Source organism: Cydia fagiglandana, chromosome 11 (genome assembly GCF_963556715.1).
Source record: "Cydia fagiglandana chromosome 11, ilCydFagi1.1, whole genome shotgun sequence".
Classification (NCBI taxonomy): Eukaryota; Metazoa; Arthropoda; class Insecta; order Lepidoptera; family Tortricidae; genus Cydia; species Cydia fagiglandana.
The window spans coordinates 15871491-15898028 of record NC_085942.1 but is presented as its reverse complement, the minus strand read 5'-3'; the positions used below and the strand labels follow the sequence as shown (position 1 = coordinate 15898028).

Here is a 26538-nt window from a genome sequence, read left to right as displayed (position 1 = left end):
AACTTATAAAATAATGAGTACTTGATACAAAATCAAATATTGCGCTATTGGTATTTAAATTCATAAATGTCTGCAAGAAAGACATGCCAAGCAGTACTTTTTAACTTTTATAAGGCCATTCTATAACAGTGTCAATGTTTTATGTAGGTACTAACAAAAAAAACAAATTGCGCCTAACCATAACAAATTGATAAGCAAAAATGATCACTTGCTAATTTGTACCTATCTAATAAAACGCTATCAACAATCGATCCAGTAAAAAACCGCCATGACATTCTGTGGCTGATCATTAGGATTCCACGCGCGTTCCCACCGTCCGTGCACCGTCTGATTAGTATTGCATAATATATTCGATTATTCGAACCCTGGGCGGAATAACGTCATATGTCTATATAGATTTTATAACGACACGTGTCATTTTATCACAAGGGTCGCATTTAAGCGTGCGTGATATAAAGTAGGCTATGATCTAAGTGCGGTGACCAATTTGATAGTATATGCTATTTGTATGTACTGTTACATCCTACTGTTTGACGTCGTAGCATAACGTTGGGTTATAATTAAAATTTATCATAAAATTAAAACGGAGTCATGGTCACAATCCTTATTTTTGCGTACAGCAAACTCTCACGGTGTTATAATGCAATTATAATTAAAGCCATAAATAATGCATAGGTAATTAGTCAAAATCGACGTCAAAAATAATAACTATGTTTCTATTTCATCACCTTATTACAAAGGAGTAAGATGAAAAAGTGTAAACATATCTTTGACGTCGCCTGTACATTGGCGTTAGTGCGTACCCTGAAAACTATTTTCAATTACAATTTATATGTAAGTATTAGAAAATATATTTATTATACATATCTATAACAAGGTATATGAAGATTTCTGAGCTCTACATAGTTTTGGGTTTCTTGCTTAGAGATATATGTATCCTCCTTCAAGATTTCACAATGAATTTCCAGTTTCCTCAATTATCCATAGCCAATCAACGACCCGATGCTCGGACCCGATGATATACGATTTCAATCATCGCTCGAGACTGCCAAAATTCGCTTCCGCGTTGATTGATGGCTGAAAATCGAGCGCAATCGATTCACGTTAGTCGAATGATCGGTAACACGAATAATCGATTGTATTCGAATGTCAGCCGCAATCAAAACATCTCGAGAACTGTACAGGTCACTGCTTCTGAACGCAAACTAAGGATGACAAGCGCTCGCGTTCTCTATGGTCCATCTCTGTTCCATTTTTGATAAAACTACCAGTCAATATGCAACCTTAAAGCTAGCGCCACTAAGATTAAATTTAAATGCATTTTGCGTGTAAATGGTAAAGTTATGACGGTTGGTACTACCGTTGTGGAGGTCAAAATAAAAGTTATCTCTGTTATCTATGGTGTTCTCACGCCTGTTTGTATGGGTTAGCTGATTGGACGAGTCCGGTTTCTGTATACCAACTATTTGTCAGGCAAATGAACCTGCAAATTGCTCATGGTATTTAAAATTGGTATTTCAAAGGATGTTAATTTAAAATCAACGGAGCACTTTAATTTCAAATGTGAAAGCGACATCTCTGAGAAACAACCTATTTTCCAGACTGCAAAATCAAAGGTTCACACAAGTAATTGACATTCCCAATACATAATTCATCATGTTTCGACCTCCTAATCAATTTGCGAATAGCAGGATGCCACGTTATTTACAGTAACTCATTTTATTTTAATTTGAAATGAAAGTTAAGAGACCTTTCAGAGTAGGTGGCGTGTATTCTTCTCCGTGTATAAACAATGTTTTAGCTTATCAAGGTTTTTGCGTATAGGTACTCACTCGTATTTATTCTCTGGCGTCAACGGTCGTACAACTGACGAGTCTTTAGTCACCTATTGAACTTTGGACAAGCTTATAGAATTAGATCAAAAAAAGTCTGCGGCGATTTTGCTGGCATACGTGGTGCAAGTGTTAATATCCTATACCTACGATCATAACTTCATAGAAGTTTGACGTTTAGGGTAACATTCCATTTCTGACCACAGCGACACTACTAGTACGAACAACAGCTTTTTTTTAATACGAACGCGTCGGTGTTATTGTCAATTTCCATAATAAAATGAATGGTAGTGCGGCTGTCGTTGGAAATGGACTGTCACCTTTACCTGTCACCTCTATCACTCGTGCGTGGGTCTGTCTGACCATTCCCCCCCCCCCCTTATCTCTGAAACTACTGGGCCTAAAATTTTGAAAAAAATACACAATATAGTACTTTACCTATAGATGATAGGAAAACCTACTAAAAATGTGCAGCCAAGCGTGAGTCGGACTTATGTTCGGAATCACAATCTAGCCCCGATCGCGCTGCGGTAGGTAAACGCAGCAAAATAAGCAGAAAATCTGCAACACGCTTTTATCCCTCATTTATGGGGTCCTAATGGTGTTGCGGGTTCTTCTTTATGGGCCCTACTTTGTAGCCGTCTCGGTACTAAATGCTCGTTATAGTTACGACGATAACGTAAGTGACGAATAAGCAATTTATGGTGTTTACGTAAATCTTGGCTTACTCAGGTTTTTATGGCAATGACGTTGATAAGGTTTAGCGATTTGACCTATGCTGGTGTGTCTGGAGATTGACGTTGTTCTTGGAAAAAAGTCTATCTTTATTAAAATAAAAATACTAGGAATTAGTAAACTAATTCCTAGTATTTCTAGATTTTGGTAGCGATTTCTTTTGTCGACAAATTTTACTTTGTGGTAACATGAATTAATCTTATTATCGATTAGTTTGGGTGAATGGTTCTCATTTAGGGTTTCTGCTCGAGAATTCCCGAGGCGAGAAATCTCGAGAAATTTGTCGTAAGTCGAGACGGGGAAAAAATATTCAATGCCTCGAGAACTCGAGAAATAAATCTCTTGTGATAAGTAAAAACATAACACGCGTATAACACACATGATGTGTCTATAATGTATTTCTTTAGGTAGTTAAATAAATATAAACAATGTTTTTTTTTTACGTTTTCAGGTAGGAAGTAGGAACCTACTTAAAACATTTATTACCAACCAAATAAAAAACTACCTTGATCAGCCCCTATTGTTCTAGCTATAACCGATTTTATTGTTTTGAAACTTTTGAATTATCATGATTCATGACATTCATGATGTAGTGTCTTTTTATTGAAAAACGCTTTAAAAAAATTTGTAACGAATTATAGGACCATGTAATACCTAAGTGTAATAACAAATATTACAAAACTAAATTACTATTGATAAATCGTCGCGAGACAAGCAAAAGTCACTAAGTACTATCAAAAAATATAGTATATTATAATAGTAACAATGCACTTTATTACACTTGTAACACGGTTCAATGTCCAATAATTTCAATGGTGTTAGTTAGTGACTCTTGCTTGTCACCCGATTAGTAGTCTCGACCAACATCTTGAGAGACTCTCGCTAAGGGGTTGGATCAAGGGTCAGATGCAGAAGGCGGTGATCTTGGACACAGCGCGGATAGTCCGCCGGTTCCTCTCTCTGCGGCCCTGACCACCGGCAGCTTGGGCCCTGCCCCGCTGCTGGCGGCACCCTAGGTTAGGATTTTTATGTGTTTATACTTATTTTTTATTGATTTTTATGTGTTTTTGTATTTTACTTTTATATTCATGTTATAAATGACCTAGCCTAAGAAGAAAAAAAATAAAAAAAATTAAATAACCTCCTAAGACCCGGCCATACAAATGAAAACCCCAACATTTGAATCGAATTGAAGAGGACTATAGGTAGGACCTTGGGCCTTCGGAGGATAATACATTATCACCATATGCTAGCTCAGAACATAAAATCCAGATGTTTTATTGCCTATAAATAATTATTACGATAAACTAATGTTTGACATGTTACATAAAATAAGTCAAAAATGACGAATAACGGGCAATTAAAAGGATCTACCGCTGTCATGGTTTTATTCATAATTAAATAACTTGAATAGCTGTTAACATGGAAATTAAATTTAGAAAGGTGTAAATGGTGGCCGGCGGGGGTGGGTGGCGGTCATCCATCAGAGAACTAAAGTCGTCGACATAGCCCACCGGGTTAGCAAGCTGAAGTGGCAGTGCGCCGGTCATATTAGCCGTAGAACCGATAACCGTTGGGGTAGACGAGTTTAGTTCTCGAGTGGAGATCGCGCATCGGCAAACGTAGCGTAGGACGCCCTCAGACTAGATGGAGCGATGACCTACGCAAGGCGGCTGACAAGAGCTGGATCAGATTTGCAGCAAATCGTGCTCAATGGCGTGCAATAGGAGATGCCTATGTCCAGCAGTGGACGTGAGTAGGCTGATGATGTTGATGTTGATGATGATGAAATGGTGGGCATAATTGTAATTGTTGTGGTACTGTATTACAAAGTCTATAAAATTGGTATTCTTTGCAAATCCACTTAAAATTTCAATAAAATATGTGATATAATACAAGCTCTTTTCGCAAGACATATATATCGAATGGTTCTGTGAGCTGTAGACCTCGCGAACCACCATGGCTTCCGCCATTTTGAAAACAATCCACAAACTGATTTGACATAAAAATTTATGCAATTATTAAACCTCCTCACAATTTTCAAGAGACGCGGCTGAGAAATACGACATGTAGAGGAGAACATAATTATACAAGCATTTTTTACGAAGCTGAAACGAAAACCTTGGCTGCACTCGGCCTATTAGTTATTACAGAATACATTTCTAGTAACATGTACAAAAATCTATGCAAATTTTATTTCCACATCAAATTAATAAACATCATAAAGCATCGTTCAATAATGTAGCAAATATTGCCACAGCCCTCCTGTCAGTACATATTCGTGTCTGGCCGCTTGTCGCTGCCTAGGCGACGCGAAATTTATCGTTCTTGCCTTCAACTCTGCGCCTGCTCATCCACTTCATAATACAATCAAATATCCACTCTAATGCTTCGGAAATAAGGTCGGTTATAGAATGGTATGAGAGTGGATAAAGTGACAAGTCTTATTAAAATGATCGTGTATTTTTTGCGCGTAGTTCGAGGCTGATTTTATTTTATTTTGACGTAATATTGTACATGAAACTGATAGTAAATGGGTTGATTTTTACACATACATTAATAATGTATCATGTTTCATTGTCACGACTAAACTACTGAACCGATTTTAAAGACATTTTGAACGTACATATTTTATTTTTCAAAGAGAACAGAAGATACATAACACAGACGTACATGACACAGACCAATTTTGGCATGGCTACTGCTAGTTATTTTCGAATATCATGTTATTATTACAAAGTACATCTTCTCCATATCCTAAATAAACTTTGTTACATGTATAAAACTTCAATGACATTTTAAAAGCGCGCGTGCTTATTTTAAAACTCACACCCAACAGATGTCTCTACAAGTACCACTGGCAACTAGGCACCGCTATCTGTTATCTAAACATCAATCAATTGAAACCCTAATAGCGCTAAAATACTTCCACTAATTCACCGTCTAATCGATAGATGTCACCACACGTTGTGCGCCGAACCTCGTAAATTAGCGGAAAGTAACGAAGGCAATAAATGAATAATAATGAAAGGTGGCAAGGGGCAGCGGGCAGAGGTCGGGTAACTTTAGCGACGTCTTGCCTAACGTTGTTTATGCGAGGACTCAGGTTCCTTACGGGAAGGCACTAAGTACAGATTTATTATGGTTTGGATACGGAACCCTAAAAATAAACAGTTTAAAAGATTCAAAAAATTCAATTTTGGGTACTTTAATATAATTTTTGATTATGTTGTTTTGATTAACATCAAGTCTATTAAACCAACTTGCCTTTAAAGCGTGTCACACACTGATAACAAACCTGTGAGCTTCATGGCTAGGTATATACTCTATCTATAGGTATGGTATTTCCTTAACAAGGCTTGGACATATGACGCAATTAGTATAACGCATGCGGCGCCCTTATCTGCATTAATTGCAGCCCATTCGACGCCATTAATACTTGCATTTACCTTAATCTACTGATCTTTCATAATAGATAATCTTGATATATATGATAGTGTCTGTATTACACGTCGCGAGCTAATGGACACTATTTTTTGGCACATAGAACCTGATATTTAAAATAAAAACCCTAATAAGGTTGACATTACCTTACCATTACCTCCAGTATTTTTATGACACAAAAAATATCTAGTCTCATCGCGCTTTGATGGTATTTTAGATTATTTGTCATGATTTTAATATTTAATCGTAATCTAAAAAATTACAAAGCTAATATGATCAGTCAGTAAGTCCCTTGTGTGTTAAAAAATATATTTTTTTTCATTTGTATTTGGAACTCAGACTAATTATATTTTTGGACTATTTTTGATGTCCTTACTCGTTTCAGTCTCTATCGCAAGTAACACTCCCAAAAACGCAAACATTTACAATAATCGCAATAAAATTCAACTCACGCGCAGTTAAGATGGCATTGTTTCGGTTCCAACGCTTAATCTATGACGCCCGGTGCATCCCACTTGCTATTCAACGATGCGCGCGCAACTGTTTTGGCAATGCCTTTTACAACACAAAACTAAGAAGACACAATTCCATTTGAAAAGCTATTTATGTATATTTCACCTTAACAGCAGCAATTTAAAGTTTAGTATGAATTAAATTTGTAAGACTCATGAGGCTTTTCTTTTAAGTAAAAGTTTTCCCGTTGGTCAAAAGAACTGTCATAGATTCTTTTTTAAGATACTTACGCCACACAGCGTCGCGCGGCAATTTATTAATTGTATTATGTTATATCGAAGTATCGTTAATAATGCCGTAAGCGCCATCAACAATGAGACCTTATAGTCGATGATTTTCATAGATAACGTCACAAAAAGTGGCTTTACCATGAACAACTTTTTATGAAATACATAGGTACTTATAATATTTAATTGCAATTTTTTTCGCAAAAAAAAATAGACCTTCACATTTTTGTGATTATCCTCAAAACCACATCTTTTTCTTTGATAAAATATAGAATTTTATAAATAGTTTTATTCAGACTAAAGTGAAATTATTGAGCTAGTCTATAGATAGGCTAGCCTATTTTAAATCCAGATTATTAATTCTCGAACTTTATCGGTATCTAACTGGACCTGGCCATCCGGAGGTCAAGTGACGATGAGAAAGTTTTGCTCGGCACATGCAAGTGTAAGGTAATTTATATGTAATTTATGATTATTTCAACAGGCTATCCTATAAATGCTACACCGAGTCGGTGGGATCATCTTAATAAAACGTTAGTACGAATGGACTGGAAATCATTTGATTTTAAAAAGTATAGAGCGTTTAGACTTTATCCTTGTGATCTTTTATTACACATTATTTATAATATAAATAATTAAATGTATATATAAGACTTAAGTACTTATCTAAACCTAATAAAGCAATAAGTCTGGGTACTAAAAGTCTAAATGTTCTAAGCCTGATGCGGCATTATGAATATAATTTGTAATTCATATTTAATCCATTACAATTGTATAAAATATTCTACTCAAAATTAGTATATTTATAAAAGTTTCCTATCCACGACGGTATAGGTATAGGTACTTTAATCTTGCCTGTACAGTCCTATCAATAGTAGCAGATGAGACTTAACGTCTGCACCATTCTCTACACGCTTTACAAAAAGAGATATGCAAAGAAATAGATTGTGGCAGATAATTTTGAACGCAAACTGTTGAACTTGGCAGATACTTCTGGCGCGTCGCGTCGTTCTACTAACGCCGACTATACCTACATCAAAAACGGCCCAATGTTAATTCCAAACCGTTTCCGAACCAGTAGCCATGCCTTACATAACACAAGGTCGCAGAAACAAAGCGATCGCCGGAGCGTGGCCCATTTCCACGGGAAATGACGTCTTAGGATTTTCACTATCGGGGCTACTCGACGGGCAGCCGGCCGTGTAAACGTGTCTTTAGGTCGCCGGGCTTCGGTGGCCTTTTAATTTCTTTATTGTGCAGTTGTATTTTTTGCCTTTTTGAACCTAAGTTATAGAATAAGTAGAATTTAAAAGTGACAGTCTTTGCTCGAGGGCTGGATGAACAAAAAAAATTAAGACTGTGTGACACTGTTATACCACACTCGTACTAAATTCTAACGTCCTAGCTTGGTCCTAGCTTACTACACTACCTAATGCCTTAGCATTTGATCTGAAAATTATCTATTTTTATGACCAGCTTATATATTTAGTTCTTGTTGTATGACTTTTTCCTAAAAGAATCGCTAAAAATCGATTGAGCGCTAAGAAATTGGTTGATTATTTTTTGACCCTGTGATCTGGTATGCAGTTAGTTTCCAAAATCCATAAACGTAGCAATCCAGATTCAGATAGCATCTCACCGTCATAAAGACAAGTTTAACATTGCTGTTAAAAGCCGTAAACCTGGCAATGCTCAACTGTAAAATAAATGCACGTAAACATAATCGTTATATTTACTCGTAGGTTTAATAATAGTTAATAGGATAATATTTAAGATGTAATAGGTTTAAAGTATCGATAATTTCATAAATTGTAGTCTTTTCATCCATTAGTTAAGGTCTTGGATAGGTACTATACGGAGGTTAAGCGATGAGCAATGCAACATTTTATTTTATTTCTGCTTATATGTAAAGTAGAGTAAAGACTCCAATAGATTTTACGACATCATATACGCGTACCACTTCACCCAAAATATATGACCAAAATTTTGTCATTTGTCTAACTCTGCGTTTCTTCTTTTCAGAGCTTCTTCGGGCGATCGTACAACAACCTCGGCTCCATCACGGAATGCAAAAATAACGGCGAGTGCGTCATCAACAAGAAGAACAGGACGGCGTGCAAGGCCTGTCGGCTCCGCAAGTGCCTCCTCGTCGGCATGTCCAAATCCGGCTCCAGATACGGCAGGAGATCCAACTGGTTCAAGATCCATTGCCTTCTCCAAGAGCAGCAACAAGCGGCGCAATCCAGATCACCCCCCAGGGTGCCACAATCACCCCACCATTTAGCCCCGCCATTCCCTCCTCACCTATTTCCCGGACTAGCCAGACCGAGGACAAAAGAAGAATTGGCTCTACTAGGCCTGGATGAATACAAGCCGCCCTGCTCCGGCAGTCCCGATTCTCATCGCAGTGGCTCTTCTCCTAAATTAGACGACAAAAATAGAATCACGCATAGACAAGAAAGACCACTCACGCCTCCCCGGGACACATTCATCCCCATGCCGTTAGCCAACATGTCCTTGCCCCACTTTCCCCACTCGCCGTTCCTTACCCCGCCACCTTTCAGTCCGTTCGCGGCTAACCATCCGCTGCTGTTCCCTCCAGGTTTCCACCCGTTGTACTCGAGGCATCTGCTTGACCACGCGGCTTTGAGGCAAGCTGCGGAAAACAATAATGATGTCAGAATTGATGACCACAACGCTGATTCATCTAAACGTTTCTTCTTGGATGAAATCTTGAAACAACAGCGGTCAGTGCAGCCGCCTCCTCAAGAAGAAGTGATTCCTGAAGCAGAGTTTGTGCCTACGCCTCCGGCTGAGCGGAGAACAAGCGAATCTCCTTTACAGGAAAACCCAATGGACTTATCCGTGAAATCTGATGGGCGGTCGAGCTCAGCGAGGCGAAGATCGGGCGATAGCGAAGTGATAGCTCACGATCACGATGACAACCACTCCGGCAGCGGGGCAGGTTCAGCCAGCGAGGACGAGGATGTCACATTCCCCGAAATCAACAGGATTAAACTCCACCCTCTGGACCTTACCACCAAAGTCTGATTCGAAGGGTTCACCCTTTAGTGCCGTCGAAACCTTTAATAGCGTCAGTGAATAATTAAAGGCCAGTAAATCGGATTGTGATTTTAAAGATAAGTAGGACCAGACTTACGGCAGTTGTTTTGTGAAATTGTTATCGCTTGAAAGAGTCTATCCAAATACGTAATTTAAGTAGTAAGTAATTAAAATGTTATTGGTACTCGAACGGTATGTACAAAACGAATGTAAATAATAAATTATTTTGTAAACTAAGCTTAGAATACTAGTTGGTTTTAATAATGTAAATGGAGGCAGCTCCATTATTTTTGTAAAAAGGAAATTCTTACGTATGTTTTTGGATAATTCGAATATAATTTATTCAATTGTAGTAGAATTTGGAGTGTTTTTTGTGAGTTTGAAGACTTCGGGTGCATTGTGAGCTATCCTATCCGTACTTTTAAGTTTTTTTTTAATCAATTTTAAATATTATTTTTACAACTATACATTCCAATTGCTGTGCTAAAAAATCTATAGGTACTCTTAACCCTTAGACCTCAGTCTGAGGCGGTATCGATTTGTAAACATTAACGCGGCCCAATGTCGCGTGCGGTGGTCTAAATGACTTACCCCCTTATTCATAAATGCGCTACAAACCTCGATTAGCTAATAATCTTTTGTCTTTATCCGTCATTTTGACTTATGCATTTGTATGAAAGGAATAAAACATCATTTAACTAAATCAGGCCCGTAAAGTTTTATGAATAAGGGTGTTAGGCGTTACAAGGGTTAAAACAATACAAATTTATTTATGCCAGTGACAAATCGATGTAATCGAATTGTAGACTTGAAATTAGTACGTAATTATATTAGTTAATAATTTCGTCATTGGCCAAAATAACTTTGTAATGTTTTAGAACAATACATTCCTATATTTGCTCAATATTACGTGCGAAGCTTCGATAATGTACTCAAATGTAGTGAAATTAGTCACAAGACACATACTCATATATAATACTGTTGTGAGACAATAGGCTTGTTTGTTTGTTTGTAAATATAATTGTAGTTAGCGTGTTTTAATAATGAGATGTAGCGGAGCGTACAAAATAAAATATTGATGCACTCGAGATTTTGTATTTTTTTCATACCATTCATGTAATTAAGCCAATTAAATAGAATAACTGCGATCATCATCACATTTTAAAATCTATACCTACACAAACAGGTAGGAGAAATGGTAAAAAATTCCCAGTCTAAAAAAGTAACCTATAAAATTACTTCAAAATTACTATCGATGTAAAGCTGCGTCCTAAGCCGATTCTCATGAAGCCATTTATGACTTTTGCATTCTAATAAACTACTATCAGAAGTATGCTATTTGCTAGTAGTTTTTGTTACGGATTCAGCTAGAATCTACCAACGAGTACTAGAATATTTCTAAAAAGTATGTAACCTACATAATTAAAAGCAATGTTTAAAAAATCGAATAATTTCCTATTTTCGTACCATTTTTACAATATTTTGGAAGAGACTTATTTACAAATTGAAAGTACTCAACATAAATATAAAGTACATATATGTTTATTAGAAATTACAGAAAAAAATAAATTAACAGTTGTAGCGGATTCTTTTTTAATTGCTAATTTTTGACAAAGAAAAAAATTGATTTTATAACAGGGCTGGTAAAATTGAGACAACAGGAGTAAGTAATGATGGTGTACTGCGCTGCTAAGAAATGCAAGAAGTCGTAGAACATGCGCCTAAGGTCTAAGGAACGGCTATGTCACCAGAATCACGATGTCCCGAGCTGTTAAAAAACGATATTGAACAACATGGCCAGTGCGAGCACATACCGAATAGGAAGAGAGAAGATACTTAACTGTTCATACACCGGCACCTTTTCGAATAGTTGTCAAGGGAACATTAGCTACTTCAATATGAAGCAAGTGTATCGATTTCTAACATCGTCAAACAAACATAGAAACCATTGAAAAACTTAAAGATTTGGTCAGGACTAGAATGCGTATTCACAGATGGCTATATACCGTTTGGCTACAAATTTAGTTACTATAGTAGTGTACCCTATGATGGGCGTGGAACCAGTAATGGGACAAAAAACCACAAATCCTGTAAAATAAGTGTCTAAAAGTAGTTTATAAACACTGCCTGTATATTATCATAAATAAGAGTCCTAGAGCTGTTTCAGTTTGAAGTTTCATTAAATTTGGTTGTTTTTTAAGAAATTGGCGTCAACCCAAAAGTTGTCGTGTCACTGAAAAAAAATACCACTACGAATTCTTAACAACTTCGCTAAGAGAGGTGAGTTAATTTATTAAATTTTAATTAATTAATACTTGATGAAAACTAAAATGTGTTTTGTTAATTGCATTTACCATGAGATAAGGTATACAACATACTATGTTGTGAGTCCACAGATGTAAAAAAATAGTGGTATTTGGCCCAATCCCATTATAGGAGCTGTAAAACTGCATACCTCCTATAATGGGAAATTTACATAATGATGCTTGCCATGCCATCATTTCATGTTTAAACAATACAGAAGTAAAATGTAGTTACGAAATATGTCAACCAGGAGGTATGCTCGGACTTCGGATAAATTAATATCGTTTTTTAGTGTGGGTCAAATCTTGGTAGCCGAGTTTGAGCCACTTGCCCGTTTTCCGATTGAGTTGAAATTTTGTATTCGTAATTAAATATGCAAATCGGATGATAATGCAATATTATGATAACATGGACCAGATCTGACGACCTATTTCAATATTTTATACTGATAGAGCAGTGTCCATTACTGGGGGGCCCATTACTGGAGCTTTGGTGTCCATGACTGGAGAAAAATAGCATAGTTTTAATTTGTTAAGTATGTGGAAACTCATTGCAGTATCTTTGATACAACACGCCTGAAACATGAAAGACGGGTAGGACTTTCATCTTTCAATACGCTAAGCGGTAGACCATTCACATGTATTAGGGAAATATCACAAATACTCCAAATTCCCTCTTAAATGTCCCATGACTGGTGCTGTTACTATATAATTGCAGCTCAGACACGTATCACAAAAACTTTAATCTATTTTACGACCTGCACTTTGGAAGCGCACTGTTCCCGAGACAAGGAATCCTAGAGAGGGCCGTCCTGTGCGACGTTATTTATTTATTTATTATCACCAGCACGCATGTGCACTGACCCCTGGGCCATCGCTCAAAACCAAAAGGTAACAAATGCATATCAAACCTAAAGGTGGTTAAGGCCTTTAGTTCTGACTAGAGCAAAGGTGCAGGTCTCAGGTGCGCAAGAGTTATGGCAGCAATATTAATAAAGCGGGATAAGTAATGTAATAAGTTGGTGCGAAATTAATAATGCCTACAAGAATTGTGTACTACACTTTTATGGCTCCTTGAGTACGGGACGGATTAAATTGACCATAGGTTAAACCGTAGGTTCTAAAATATTCAGGGTCGTTTTAAAATCTCTATTTTCTGATGACGATTTTGATTTAAAACCTAATAAGGAGGCTGGCAAAGAAGTGTACGCTACTCCTGATACGAAGCTAAGAAAACAAAAACTGATTTTTTTGCTAGATTTATTGAACTGAAAAATAGAACATGGTTTTTAACAAAACTTACTTACCTATAATAAAACAAATATTAATTTTCAGTTATCAATCAAATGTTACTAGCAAAACTTTTCATTACTACTTAGAGACTTTAATTTTATAATGAATTGCAAATATGTATTAGTAATTATAATTAGCTGTTTAGTCAAACTTTGTTCTCAACGGACAAAATGTAAAATTTCAGAATTATCACATATTCATCTATTTACACTATATTATAAATATTTTGCAATAGCGTCCTGCTTCTGCTCCGATAGCCATATTAGATGATCTATTCTGTTTACAATCCAAGTGACTCATCCTTATTAATAAATTATAGTGTAAATACCAGGTATATGGAACGTTGAACCTGGGGTGAACATCCGATCAAGTCTGTTTGTGCCCAATATCGGATATGCTAATCTAACATAGACAAACGTCGGTTGAAGAGGTAATTTAGTAGAGCGACCTTTACCGTAGCAACCATATTTTTATTTTATTATAAACCGGGCATCAGCAACAAAAAAATAAAAAAGTAATTTAAATCATCATGAATATATATACCTATGACTCTTGTCGGTGGAGCAATTTCCATGTTTGGCGGTCCTCTGCCTTCTCTTTGACAGCCTGATACGACACGACGTCGATCTTTTCCTTTATTAAAGAGTCATAATGAGCATAATATGCGTCTTCTCTTATATAATTCTCTGTAACTACAGATAGTGCATAACGATTGATAAATCTTAAAGAACGATGATAGTTTATCTTTTGCCGATCTGTGTTGTCTGACACGGCGTATCTCCGCTTTTAACCTCCTGAGACCCAGAAGCAATTGTGTTGTTTTTGAAATTCGAACCCTTAGTTACACAATAAAAGTTCAAAATAGATTTTGGAATATGTACAAAAAATTGTACGCAGGGACTTAGAAGGTTAAAACACTTACTAACAGCCTCTTTTACACTGTAATTAAGTAAAAATGGAAATTAGCATATCACTTGACAAGATAATACCTACACACATATTTAATTTGGTTCAATTATTAGCTGCAAAGACCAAATCGAAACCCAAATTACTTAAAACATTAAGATAAGCATGTTGAAAAGGGAAGTTACATATGGTCTTGCTGTATACAGAAAGTTGTCAAGTGCTTTTATTTTAATGCCCTGAGACGTGAGAAATTGCCATATAGAGAAAGACCACATATAACTGACGAAATATAATTTGCACCGATTGGCCATTAAAGTTCAATGGCTTGGTGCAAAGCAAATTATATTTCAATAATTATAAGTAATGCATATATATATATGGACTTCTTTATAACTTCCACCTACCAAAACTTTGGCTTAAATCACATCATGAAGACTAATATCGATACCCTAAAACTCCATTTTCACTTTCAAACCAGCTGAGGAAAAATACTGTCGCTTTTGTATTAATTTCTTTGATTTTAATTACTTCATTCGCCACTTTAAAAGTCTGGTCATTTTTATGTTGCTAATAGATGGCAAAAATATAAATATAACAAGCCCAGGTAATACTACAAATCAGTGGCGGATTTGCCCTAAGGCCCATTAGGCCCGGGCCTAAATATTAAGGGGCCGCAAATTGTGACAAATAATTCACTGATGAAAAGCAATAATTCAACATGTAGTCAATATGATGGGTGCTGTGAAAGGGGAGGCTACAGGGCCTGGGCCTAGGGCGGCAAAGACTGCAAATCCGCCACTGTTACAAATAGAAATACGTATGTTTTTCCTAATCAACCCTCGAAAAAACGATAATCTTGTCACCGCTTGACTTCCAATCACCAGGCCTATCTAATCCCCAACATCATAATATTTCTCGATTATTATCATTATCACAAATAGGCCTTATTATACTATCAATTATATACAATTATCCATTTTAACGGCTGTCGGGGCCCATGCACGAGTCAAGGGATCAAGGCAGTAATATTGTACGCGCGTATTAAATGTATTAAATATTATGCGATTAGTCTAATGCGACTCTGCGATTGGTCAGATATTTTCAGTTAAACTTTTGTGTTTTGTGTAAGATTACTATTTTCGGTTTATCATAATAAATATCATAATTTTATTTTACGTATAATTTTATGTTCAAATTCGATTTATATGGGTCTATGTAACATATTTTACTTTAAAGACATTTTCAGGTAGTAATTATACTGTAGTTTTAACATGTATTTAGTCTTAAGAACATATAAATATTATTGCCTTGCCTTTCAGACCCGACTATACATTTTTTTTAAATACTTACCTACTTACGAATATATAAAGGCATCAATGGATACAAAATAAAAATTTGGTACTACGTAATTCGATCAAAGAAACTTACGTCATATTACCCTGTATTTATGCATATACAGTCGCCATCAGAATATCAGATATGTATATCGGAGCGTCCAAGCGGTGTAGCACAGTCGCATTTTTATCCCTTGTCGCCATGAGTAGTGTGTTTGTGCCGCTTTTCGGCCACAACTTTTTCGATAGAGGGCGCCAGTATGTATGCGTAAGGTAGTGACAATTTAGTTCACCCTACTCCCCGCTAGATGGCGCCACTGTGTATGCGCAGCGTTAGTTCCAAAGGTCTCCGCTAGATGGCGCCACTGGTTAGTTCACCCTACTCCCCGCTAGAGGCGCCACTGTCTATGCGCAACGTTAGTTCCGAAAATATCCGCCAGCCCCGCCGGAGGGCGACAGTATGTATGCGCCGCTGGTTAGTTCACTCTACTCCCCGCTAGAGGCGCCACTGTGTATGCGCAACGTTAGTTCCTAAAATTTCCGCCAGCCCCGCTGGAGGGCGACAGTATGTATGTATGCGCAAGGTTAGTTCTAAAAATCCCCCGCCAGAGGGCGACAGTATGTATGCGCAACGTTAGTTCCAAAAATCCTCACCAGCCCTGCGTGGGGGCGACAGTATGTATGCGCAACGTTAGTTCCAAAAATCCCCACCAGCCCTGCGTGGGGGCGACAGTATGTATGCGCAACGTTAGTTCTAAAATTCTCCCGCCAGAGGGCGACAGTATGTATGCGCAACGTTAGTTCTAAAAATCTCCACCAGCCCTGCCTGGGGGGCGACAGTATGTATGCACAACGTTAGTTCCAAAAATCCCCGCCAGCCCTGCCTGAGGGCGACAGTATGTATGCGTAACGTTAGTTCCAAAATTATCCGCCAGCCCTGCCTGGGGGCGACAGTATGTATGCGCAACGTTAGTTCTTAAAATCCCCACCAGCCCCGCCTGGGGGCGACAGTATGTATGCGCAACGTTAGTTCCTAAAATCCCCACCAGCCCTGCCTGGGGGCGACAGTATGTATGCGCAACGTTAGTTCCTAAAATTTCCGCCAGCCCCGCTGGAGGGCGACAGTATGTATGCGCAAGGTTAGTTCTAAAAAGCCCCCGCCAGAGGGCGACAGTATGTATGCGCAACGTTAGTTCCAAAAATCCCCACCAGCCCTGCCTGAGGGCGACAGTATGTATGCGCAACGTTAGTTCTAAAATTCTCCTGCCAGAGGGCGACAGTATGTATGCGCAACGTTAGTTTCAAAACCATCCGCTATGAAATGAATAGATGTCTCCACTTTGTATGTGAGTTGTTGAATCGCTTAAATGAATAGATATCCCTAGTGGCGCCTCCGTCGGTGGACACCGCTAGTTAGTTCCAAAAATCCCCGCCAGGCCCGCCAGAGGGCGACAGTATGTATGCGCAACGTTAGTTCCAAAAATCCCCGCTAGCCCCGCCTGAGGGCGACAGTATGTATGCGCAACGTTAGTTCTAAACTTTCCCCGCCAGAGGGCGACTGTATGTATGCGCAACGTTAGTTCTAAAACCATCCGCTATGATATGTATAGATGAGCAGCCGTCTGAGTATTTCTAAAAAAGTCCGCAGAGTCAGAGGGGGTTCATGGTAAGTTAATTAATCTTGGTCAAGCAAATCTAGTCAGTAGAAAAAGGCGGCAAATTTGAAAAATCGTGGGCTACCAACACTACGTTTGAATAGTTCGAAAATCGTGTGTCATTTATATCTTATCTGTGGAACTGTTTTGTTTACATTTCATCGCTGTTCGATGTACATTCCTGCCTTTTGTTCGTTTCCTAGGGTTACCATACTTTAGTTTGCTTTACATTGCTTCTGACATATCCGGCTTGACAGACTATCGATTCGCTTAACAATATAGATGTCGCTAGTGGCGCCTCGTCAGTGGACACCGCTAGTTAGTTCCAAAAACATCCGCTATGAAATTGCAAAAAGGCCCATCATGTTTGTTTTAAAATATGAGACATATATCGGCGTTTTTTGTTAATACCACGTCAGTGGCAAACAAGCAGACGACCCCGCCTGGCAGTAAGCAGTCACCGTAGCCTATGAACGCCTGCGAATTCTATAGTTTACACGGATGCACTTTTATTTGCGGTTGGTTTTGTCGCTTGTGCTTATCAAATGTATGGAGTTTGTAGTTTACCAACCGTAAAGGGGTTTTTCTTTTATTATACCACATTGGTGGCAAATAAGCATACAGTCCGTCTGATGGTAAGTTGTTACCGTAGCCTTTGGACGCCTGCAACTCCAGGGTGGATACAAGCGCGCTGCCGACTGCCCAAAGATTCAATAACTTTGTTTTAAAATATGAGGCTTATATCGGCGTTTTTTTTAATACCACGTCAGTGGCAAACAAGCAGACGACCCCACCTGACAGTAAGCAGTCACCGTAGCCCATGGACGCCTGCGAATTCAATAGTTTACACGGATGCACTTTTATTTGCGGTTGGTTTTGTCGCTTGTGCTTATCAAATGTATGGAGTTTGTAGTTTACCAACCGTAAAGGGGTTTTTCTTTTATTATACCACATTGGTGGCAAATAAGCATACAGTCCGTCTGATGGTAAGTTGTTACCGTAGCCTTTGGACACCTGCAACTCCAGGGTGGATACAAGCGCGCTGCCGACTGCCCAAAGATTCAATAACTTTGTTTTAAAATATGAGGCTTATATCGGCGTTTTTTTTAATACCACGTCAGTGGCAAACAAGCAGACGACCTCGCCTGACAGTAAGCAGTCACCGTAGCCCATGGACGCCTGCGAACTATATTGTTACCACGGATGCATTTTTATTTGCGGTTGGTTTTGTCGCTTGTGCTTATCAAATGTATGGAGTTTGTAGTTTACCGACCGCAAAAAGATCCAGATTTTTTTTTTTATATACTACGTCGGTGGCAAACAAGCATCCGGCTCACCTGATGGTAAGCAGCCACCGTAGCCTTTGGACGCTTGCAAGTTCAGACTTTTGAAACCTATACATCATCATCATCATCATCATCATCATTATTATCATTAGACCCTCAGGAAAACCTCGACAGGGGACACCTCCGGCCCCCCTGCTCATGTAGTATTTAGGGTTTCTAGCACACTTATTTACGGTTGATTTTGTCTCTTTTGGTTATCAAATGTAGTTTGTAGTTTGCAGACTGCAAAAAGGCCCAGATTTTTTTTTTTTTAATAATAAGTCGGTGGCAAACAAGCATCCGGCTCACATGATGGTAAGCAGTCAACGTAGCCTATGGATGCCTGCAACTTTAGAGTTGTTACATGCGCGTTGCCGACTGCAAAAAGGTTCAATAAGTTTTTTTCTTTTTTATATACCACGTCGGTGGCAAACAAGCACACGGCCCGTCTGGTAGTGAGCAGTCACCGTAGCCTATGGACGCCTGCAATTTTGAGATGTTACATGCGCGTTGCCGATCGTTGAGATGTAGACCGTGACGTTCGAAAACAAAAAGTCGTATGTGACTGTAAACTTCCATTCACCGTAGAATTTGACACATAGAGAGAGTTTGAATTAAGTATTGTAACCTTAGTCAGTTAATGAAGCTTATTTGAAAGATTATTAACTCTAAGTACTAGAAATAAAGTAGATTTTACTAATGCTGTAATTCTGTAATGCGACATGGTCATGAAACTCATGCGATGTTGGGGGTATACTCTTCAATCTTTTCAATCGGAATGGTCAGAGGTCAGAGTTCAGAGGTCAGAAAGTCCGTGAGGGACAGAACATACGCAAAGTGAAGAAATTGAAAACACGTTTTAATATACCTGACAACATATCAAGCATAACCTACGTAACTTGGTCGGGTTATTTGTTACCTAACATAAACCATACTAAATTCACTGTGGGGAATTAAAAAAAAATGTGAGAATGTGACAAGGACAAACAATAATAACGCTTTCTCTGCTACTCCTACTGAAAGATTACATAAGACTATCTCGTTTGGTCATTTCCCCCTCCCAGTCCCTCCCCTCACCAGTTCCAATTATAATATCATAAATGAGATCACAATACCTGCAACCTGTAACTGACGCATACGCTTTCTAAAATTAATTAAAAAATCAGAAAATAACAATGGAGTACGTCATTGAACTCGTTGCGAGGCTGTGGTTTAGTAACAAGGGGTTAGGGTACAATTATAAATGTGGAGATAGCGACGAAACAAATATTGCATTCATCTCATCAATCGAGGCGCTGGCACCTGACGTGGACATTTACAAGTGGGAGGCGGCCCGGATCGATCTCAAGAAGCTGATCAAAGAACTTCTGGAGGAGAGGAGCATCCTTCAGTTACACTCGGGATACCATGCAGAGGGGCTTTTGCTGGAGGTGCTAAGAAAACACAACATTAGATCATTCCTCTCCGTGCCTCTTAAACAGAAAACTTTAATCTGGAAAGACGCGGGGGTGTGGTTCGTAGAGGTGACCAACCCGAAAATCATCAAGAGAACTTATGTGTTTTTTGACTTCGAATAAGTGTACGTCTGTGTATGTCTGAAATAAAAAAATGTTTAAAAGTGAATGACTATTTATTTATTTACCAATCATTTAGATATTTTATAATGTTCCCAATGCGAGTACAAAATAGAAATGCAAAAGCTGGTTTTTCAAAATTCGTTGTTAAGGGGCTCCTTGGCGCTAATGACATTCGATCTGAATCCTTTAGTTTTCTAATGTTTTTAAAGTGAGAACTTCTTTAGCGGCGCTGGGCACTTTCTGAGGGGGGAAAAAAAATATAAACTCGAGACAGCGATCACGTGATCGTAACGTTTAGTTTCATCATGATCAAATATATTTAGATGCGAGATCTGCAAGGTATCAAGGATCTGGTAACTTTAAAATTTCTATTCGAATTTTAAACAATTAACTCTACAAATTTGAATTTCTAATTTTAAACAAGCTCACTGATCAGCAATTTTGGACTAAAGTGTTTCAATAGAAAGGAGGATGGGTCAATTATACATAGTGCTGCAGACATTTTGGACTAGTCATTGAGTTTTCACTTCTGTCGGCACTCCCGGAGTGCAATCCGTTGTTTTTTGTAGCTATAATAGCAACGACTTTTAGCAATATAGTATGCCATATTTACTTCAAAGTTCATTGTCTTCGAGATATTCGACATCAAGTTGAACAATTTTAGGCCAATAACCTGGTTTTCTGGCCATAGCTTTTGTGTTAATTATTTTAAAATTGACATTTCTGACCAGTTTTTAGAGACGTCAAAGACAAACCCAAATATGCAGATTTCGTATATGTAAGATCCTTCACAGCAATCCAGCTACGAAAAAAGTGTTATTTTTAGACAATGTTTAAAAAAATCATAAAAAAATAAGTATTCATTAGTTTCAAAATCCGGTAGACAAGAATGGAGATTAAAGATTGAAGAACAGATAGCCATTTGTCTTATAATTCTATCTGTAGTGTAAATGTAGAAGTAAAGGCTTAAAACTTGTCAAATATCGATGAAAACCGCGGGGAGCCCCTTAAGGTGAGGTTGTGTAGAGCAATGTTTCAGAGTTACTAAGCGTGTGTCATCATCATCGTTAAAAATATATCAAGTTCGATTTCAAACAAAAACAAGACCTAACCTAATCAAAGCAAGTGCTATACCATCTACATATTATGCATAGTAGGTTCTGCCATCTTGTGGGTCCCATTGGAAGTATAAACGTCACATTTACGTCTCGCGCCAAAAATCAGATGGCTCCTATGCTGTATAGTTCATGCATGCTCCCTATTGTCAGTTCAGTACGGTGGCGCTTAAGCAATGTCAATGTGAAAACAAATCCGTTTAAAATTACAAGGAGGGATTTCATATCATCGCTAAGTAGGCGAAAGTGTGTCTGTCTGTCTGTTTGTCTGTTACCTCTTCACGCTTAAGCCGCTGAACCGATTTAGTTGAAATTTGGTATAGAGATAGTTCGAGTCCTGGGGAAAATCAGGGATATCATTCCTGAAGAGAGTGCAAAGGCGGGTGGAATTGAAAGGGTTAATGGCATTGCCTAATAATTGAAGTAAGCAATGAGCATATTGAATGATTGCTATTAGCATTATCCAGGCGCTATACCTACTTTAGCTGCTGTCACTAATTCCACGCAGAAGAAGTCGCGGGCAAAAGCTAGTATTTCAATATTTTCGCTAGGATTTTTTGATTGTTTAGTACAAAAATCAACTTTACTTAAATGTAATAAGGTTGACATCTATGTTGCGGGGTAGCAGAACTTCTGTGATTGTAGCTCAACTATGCGACGCTAGATGGGCTACTCGTATCTTCAAAAATAAAAATCGTAGATGCAATTTCGACATAATTTCCTTTACTGTAAAGTTCAAATTATTGTAATGGGCTAGGGCTCATAGGATAATCTCTTTCGAAATAAGAAAATATGGTCAATCATCCTTTAGATAGCGTTGCGTTTGTAGTAGTGTGCATGTTGACGACATAGGTTTCCAGACCGCAGAGAAGCATTATATATTTGTTAATGCCTGGAAGATTGAGGCCTGTCTGCCCATGCTGATGCTCTGAGCTTATTGAATTGTCTTTCTTGGAACTCTTCAACGTACTTTCGGTCATTGGTTCATTTGTCTTAGAGTTTGGTAAAATGACATTCGGTGTATATGTTCAGTGGGCATGCTAAGGGTTATATTTGCAAAAACCCAGGCGTTGACTTTGGTTAATGCTTGAGAGCTCCATGTGCATTTGGCCTGTTTAGTGTCCATATTATACAGACGCACTGCTTGCCACCATTTGAATATTGTCTTTAGAGCTCTTTGCATTAGGTTGAGTATCGTGTGGAAGAAGAAGTTTTGGGTAGAAACGATGTTAGACTAATAATGGACTGACGGATATAGGCTGTCAGTAGTCCTTTTTCCCTGCTTTTGCTATGAAGTTTACCTTGACCCGAGTCCAATTATCTGGTACGATTCACCACGTGAAACTTGCTCTGAATATTATGGCCAGATGCAGATTGCTGTAAAAGCGCCGCTGATTTAAATCAAAAAGTTTGGTCTAAAGATGTTTGTTGCTATATTCCAGTCGATATTGCGTGCCACTGTGGATTCGAGGATTCCTATGGGCGCAAAGCTGTGTTTATTACTGGTTGAGTATGAACCGGGGAAGTGGGTGTCTCTGAGCAAGTTCCTCTTCCGTGTTCATAAATGTGCCATCTAGTGTTTAAGGAGACCGAGATAGTTGGTTGGTGTCTTGGAGAGTATTATGTAAGTTCATGCTCCTTCATGAGTTTGGGCAATATCAGGAGGCACCCAGTACGATTGCCCTGTCTAGACGGAACCACAGTAAAAAAAGTAACAGTGAACCGACGCCCTTGATGATTGCGTTAATTATTTATTCGTATGGCAAAAAAAAAAAAACAATCGTTCACAATATGATATATACGAGTATAATATATTATAGCAGTACGCCCAATTGCTGGATCCATTGGGTGACATTGTTGTCTAGGGTGAACAAGTCCCCGGGGTTGCCCTGGTATTTGGTGAGTGGGCATTCGCGGATAATGTGGTCCATGCTCTGCACCGCAGCTCCGCATTCGCATGCTGGCGACTCTCTCCAGCCACATCTGTGCAGAAACTCACGACTTCTACCCCAACCCGTTCGTAGGCGATTTAACTGGCACCAATTTCGTCTGGGTAGAGAGAAGCCTGCTGGCTTTTCTATAGGGTTGATGTTTGTCCTTAGGTTTGCGGGCAAGTTCTCGTTCCATTCGTGGGCCCATCTCTCATTTACGTCGAAAGAGGTGTTTAAGAGTATCGAGCGTTATTGCGTTAATGCAGACACCTCATAAGAACACAGTAGGGTTGTGACAGATTTTAACACAACTGCCCATAAGACAAAGAACATTTCAAATGAGACCCACTAGCCCTGTAAGTGGTACCGAGCTACTAACTGAATGTATGCAACTCGGGTGCGCGCGGCAACAGAACAAGTCACAACAGAACAGGTCACAACAGGACAGATCATAACAGATCAGGTTAGAACAGAACAGATCACAACAGAACAGCTCTCAACAGAACAGGTTAGAACAGAAAAAGATAGAACAGAACAGAACAAGATAGAACAGAACATAAAAGAACAGAACAAGATAGAACAGAACAGATCACAACAGAACAGGTTTGCGAATTGATCTGTTTTAATTGTTAACAGAATGGGTATGGTACTACGGGTATCATAGAGCATTGACTGAATATAATAAACAAATAACGGAGGCAAAAATAAGATAAGGGAGAAGGTTCCGTCTAGACAGGGCAATCGTACGGGGTGCCTCCTGATATTGCCCAAACTCATGAAGGAGCATGAACTTACATAATACTCTCCAAGACACCAACCAACTATCTCGGTCTCCTTAAACACTAGATGGCACATTTATGAACACGGAAGAGGAACTTGCTCAGAGACACCCACTTCCCCGGTTCATACTCAACCAGTAATAAACACAGCTTTGCGCCCATAGGAATCCTCGAATCCACAGTGGCACGCAATATCGACTGGAATATAGCAACAAACATCTTTAGACCAAACTTTTTGATTTAAATCAGCGGCGCTTTTACAGCAATCTGCATCTGGCCATAATATTCAGAGCAAGTTTCACGTGGTGAATCGTACCAGATAATTGGACTCGGGTCAAGGTAAACTTCATAGCAAAAGCAGGGAAAAAGGACTACTGACAGCCTATATCCGTCAGTCCATTATTAGTCTAACATCGTTTCTACCCAAAACTTCTTCTTCCACACGATACTCAACCTAATGCAAAGAGCTCTAAAGACAATATTCAAATGGTGGCAAGCAGTGCGTCTGTATAATATGGACACTAAACAGGCCAAATGCACATGGAGCTCTCAAGCATTAACCAAAGTCAACGCCTGGGTTTTTGCAAATATAACCCTTAGCATGCCCACTGAACATATACACCGAATGTCATTTTACCAAACTCTAAGACAAATGAACCAATGACCGAAAGTACGTTGAAGAGTTCCAAGAAAGACAATTCAATAAGCTCAGAGCATCAGCATGGGCAGACAGGCCTCAATCTTCCAGGCATTAACAAATATATAATGCTTCTCTGCGGTCTGGAAACCTATGTCGTCAACATGCACACTACTACAAACGCAACGCTATCTAAAGGATGATTGACCATATTTTCTTATTTCGAAAGAGATTATCCTATGAGCCCTAGCCCATTACAATAATTTGAACTTTACAGTAAAGGAAATTATGTCGAAATTGCATCTACGATTTTTATTTTTGAAGATACGAGTAGCCCATCTAGCGTCGCATAGTTGAGCTACAATCACAGAAGTTCTGCTACCCCGCAACATAGATGTCAACCTTATTACATTTAAGTAAAGTTGATTTTTGTACTAAACAATCAAAAAATCCTAGCGAAAATATTGAAATACTAGCTTTTGCCCGCGACTTCTTCTGCGTGGAATTAGTGACAGCAGCTAAAGTAGGTATAGCGCCTGGATAATGCTAATAGCAATCATTCAATATGCTCATTGCTTACTTCAATTATTAGGCAATGCCATTAACCCTTTCAATTCCACCCGCCTTTGCACTCTCTTCAGGAATGATATCCCTGATTTTCCCCAGGACTCGAACTATCTCTATACCAAATTTCAACTAAATCGGTTCAGCGGCTTAAGCGTGAAGAGGTAACAGACAAACAGACAGACAGACACACTTTCGCCTACTTAGCGATGATATGAAATCCCTCCTTGTAATTTTAAACGGATTTGTTTTCACATTGACATTGCTTAAGCGCCACCGTACTGAACTGACAATAGGGAGCATGCATGAACTATACAGCATAGGAGCCATCTGATTTTTGGCGCGAGACGTAAATGTGACGTTTATACTTCCAATGGGACCCACAAGATGGCAGAACCTACTATGCATAATATGTAGATGGTATAGCACTTGCTTTGATTAGGTTAGGTCTTGTTTTTGTTTGAAATCGAACTTGATATATTTTTAACGATGATGATGACACACGCTTAGTAACTCTGAAACATTGCTCTACACAACCTCACCTTAAGGGGCTCCCCGCGGTTTTCATCGATATTTGACAAGTTTTAAGCCTTTACTTCTACATTTACACTACAGATAGAATTATAAGACAAATGGCTATCTGTTCTTCAATCTTTAATCTCCATTCTTGTCTACCGGATTTTGAAACTAATGAATACTTATTTTTTTATGATTTTTTTAAACATTGTCTAAAAATAACACTTTTTTCGTAGCTGGATTGCTGTGAAGGATCTTACATGTACGAAATCTGCATATTTGGGTTTGTCTTTGACGTCTCTAAAAACTGGTCAGAAATGTCAATTTTAAAATAATTAACACAAAAGCTATGGCCAGAAAACCAGGTTATTGGCCTAAAATTGTTCAACTTGATGTCGAATATCTCGAAGACAATGAACTTTGAAGTAAATATGGCATACTATATTGCTAAAAGTCGTTGCTATTATAGCTACAAAAAACAACGGATTGCACTCCGGGAGTGCCGACAGAAGTGAAAACTCAATGACTAGTCCAAAATGTCTGCAGCACTATGTATAATTGACCCATCCTCCTTTCTATTGAAACACTTTAGTCCGAAATTGCTGATCAGTGAGCTTGTTTAAAATTAGAAATTCAAATTTGTAGAGTTAATTGTTTAAAATTCGAATAGAAATTTTAAAGTTACCAGATCCTTGATACCTTGCAGATCTCGCATCTAAATATATTTGATCATGATGAAACTAAACGTTACGATCACGTGATCGCTGTCTCGAGTTTATATTTTTTTTT

At 38.5% G+C, this 26538-nt stretch overlaps 2 protein-coding genes across 2 annotated transcripts in view; one reads left to right on the top strand and one right to left on the bottom strand.

Moving 5' to 3' along the window:
• Positions 1-10902, top strand: part of LOC134669089 (knirps-related protein-like) — an 81980-nt gene extending 71078 nt beyond the window's left edge. The window contains exon 3 of the mRNA XM_063526620.1: positions 8774-10902. Within this exon, the coding sequence (XP_063382690.1) occupies positions 8774-9802 (1029 nt within the window). The 3' untranslated portion in view covers positions 9803-10902. The remainder of the gene's footprint in view (positions 1-8773) is intronic.
• Positions 1-26538, bottom strand: part of LOC134669098 (cytochrome c oxidase subunit 6B2-like) — a 308332-nt gene that overhangs the window by 143230 nt on the left and 138564 nt on the right. The gene's annotated exons all lie outside the window — the stretch shown is intronic.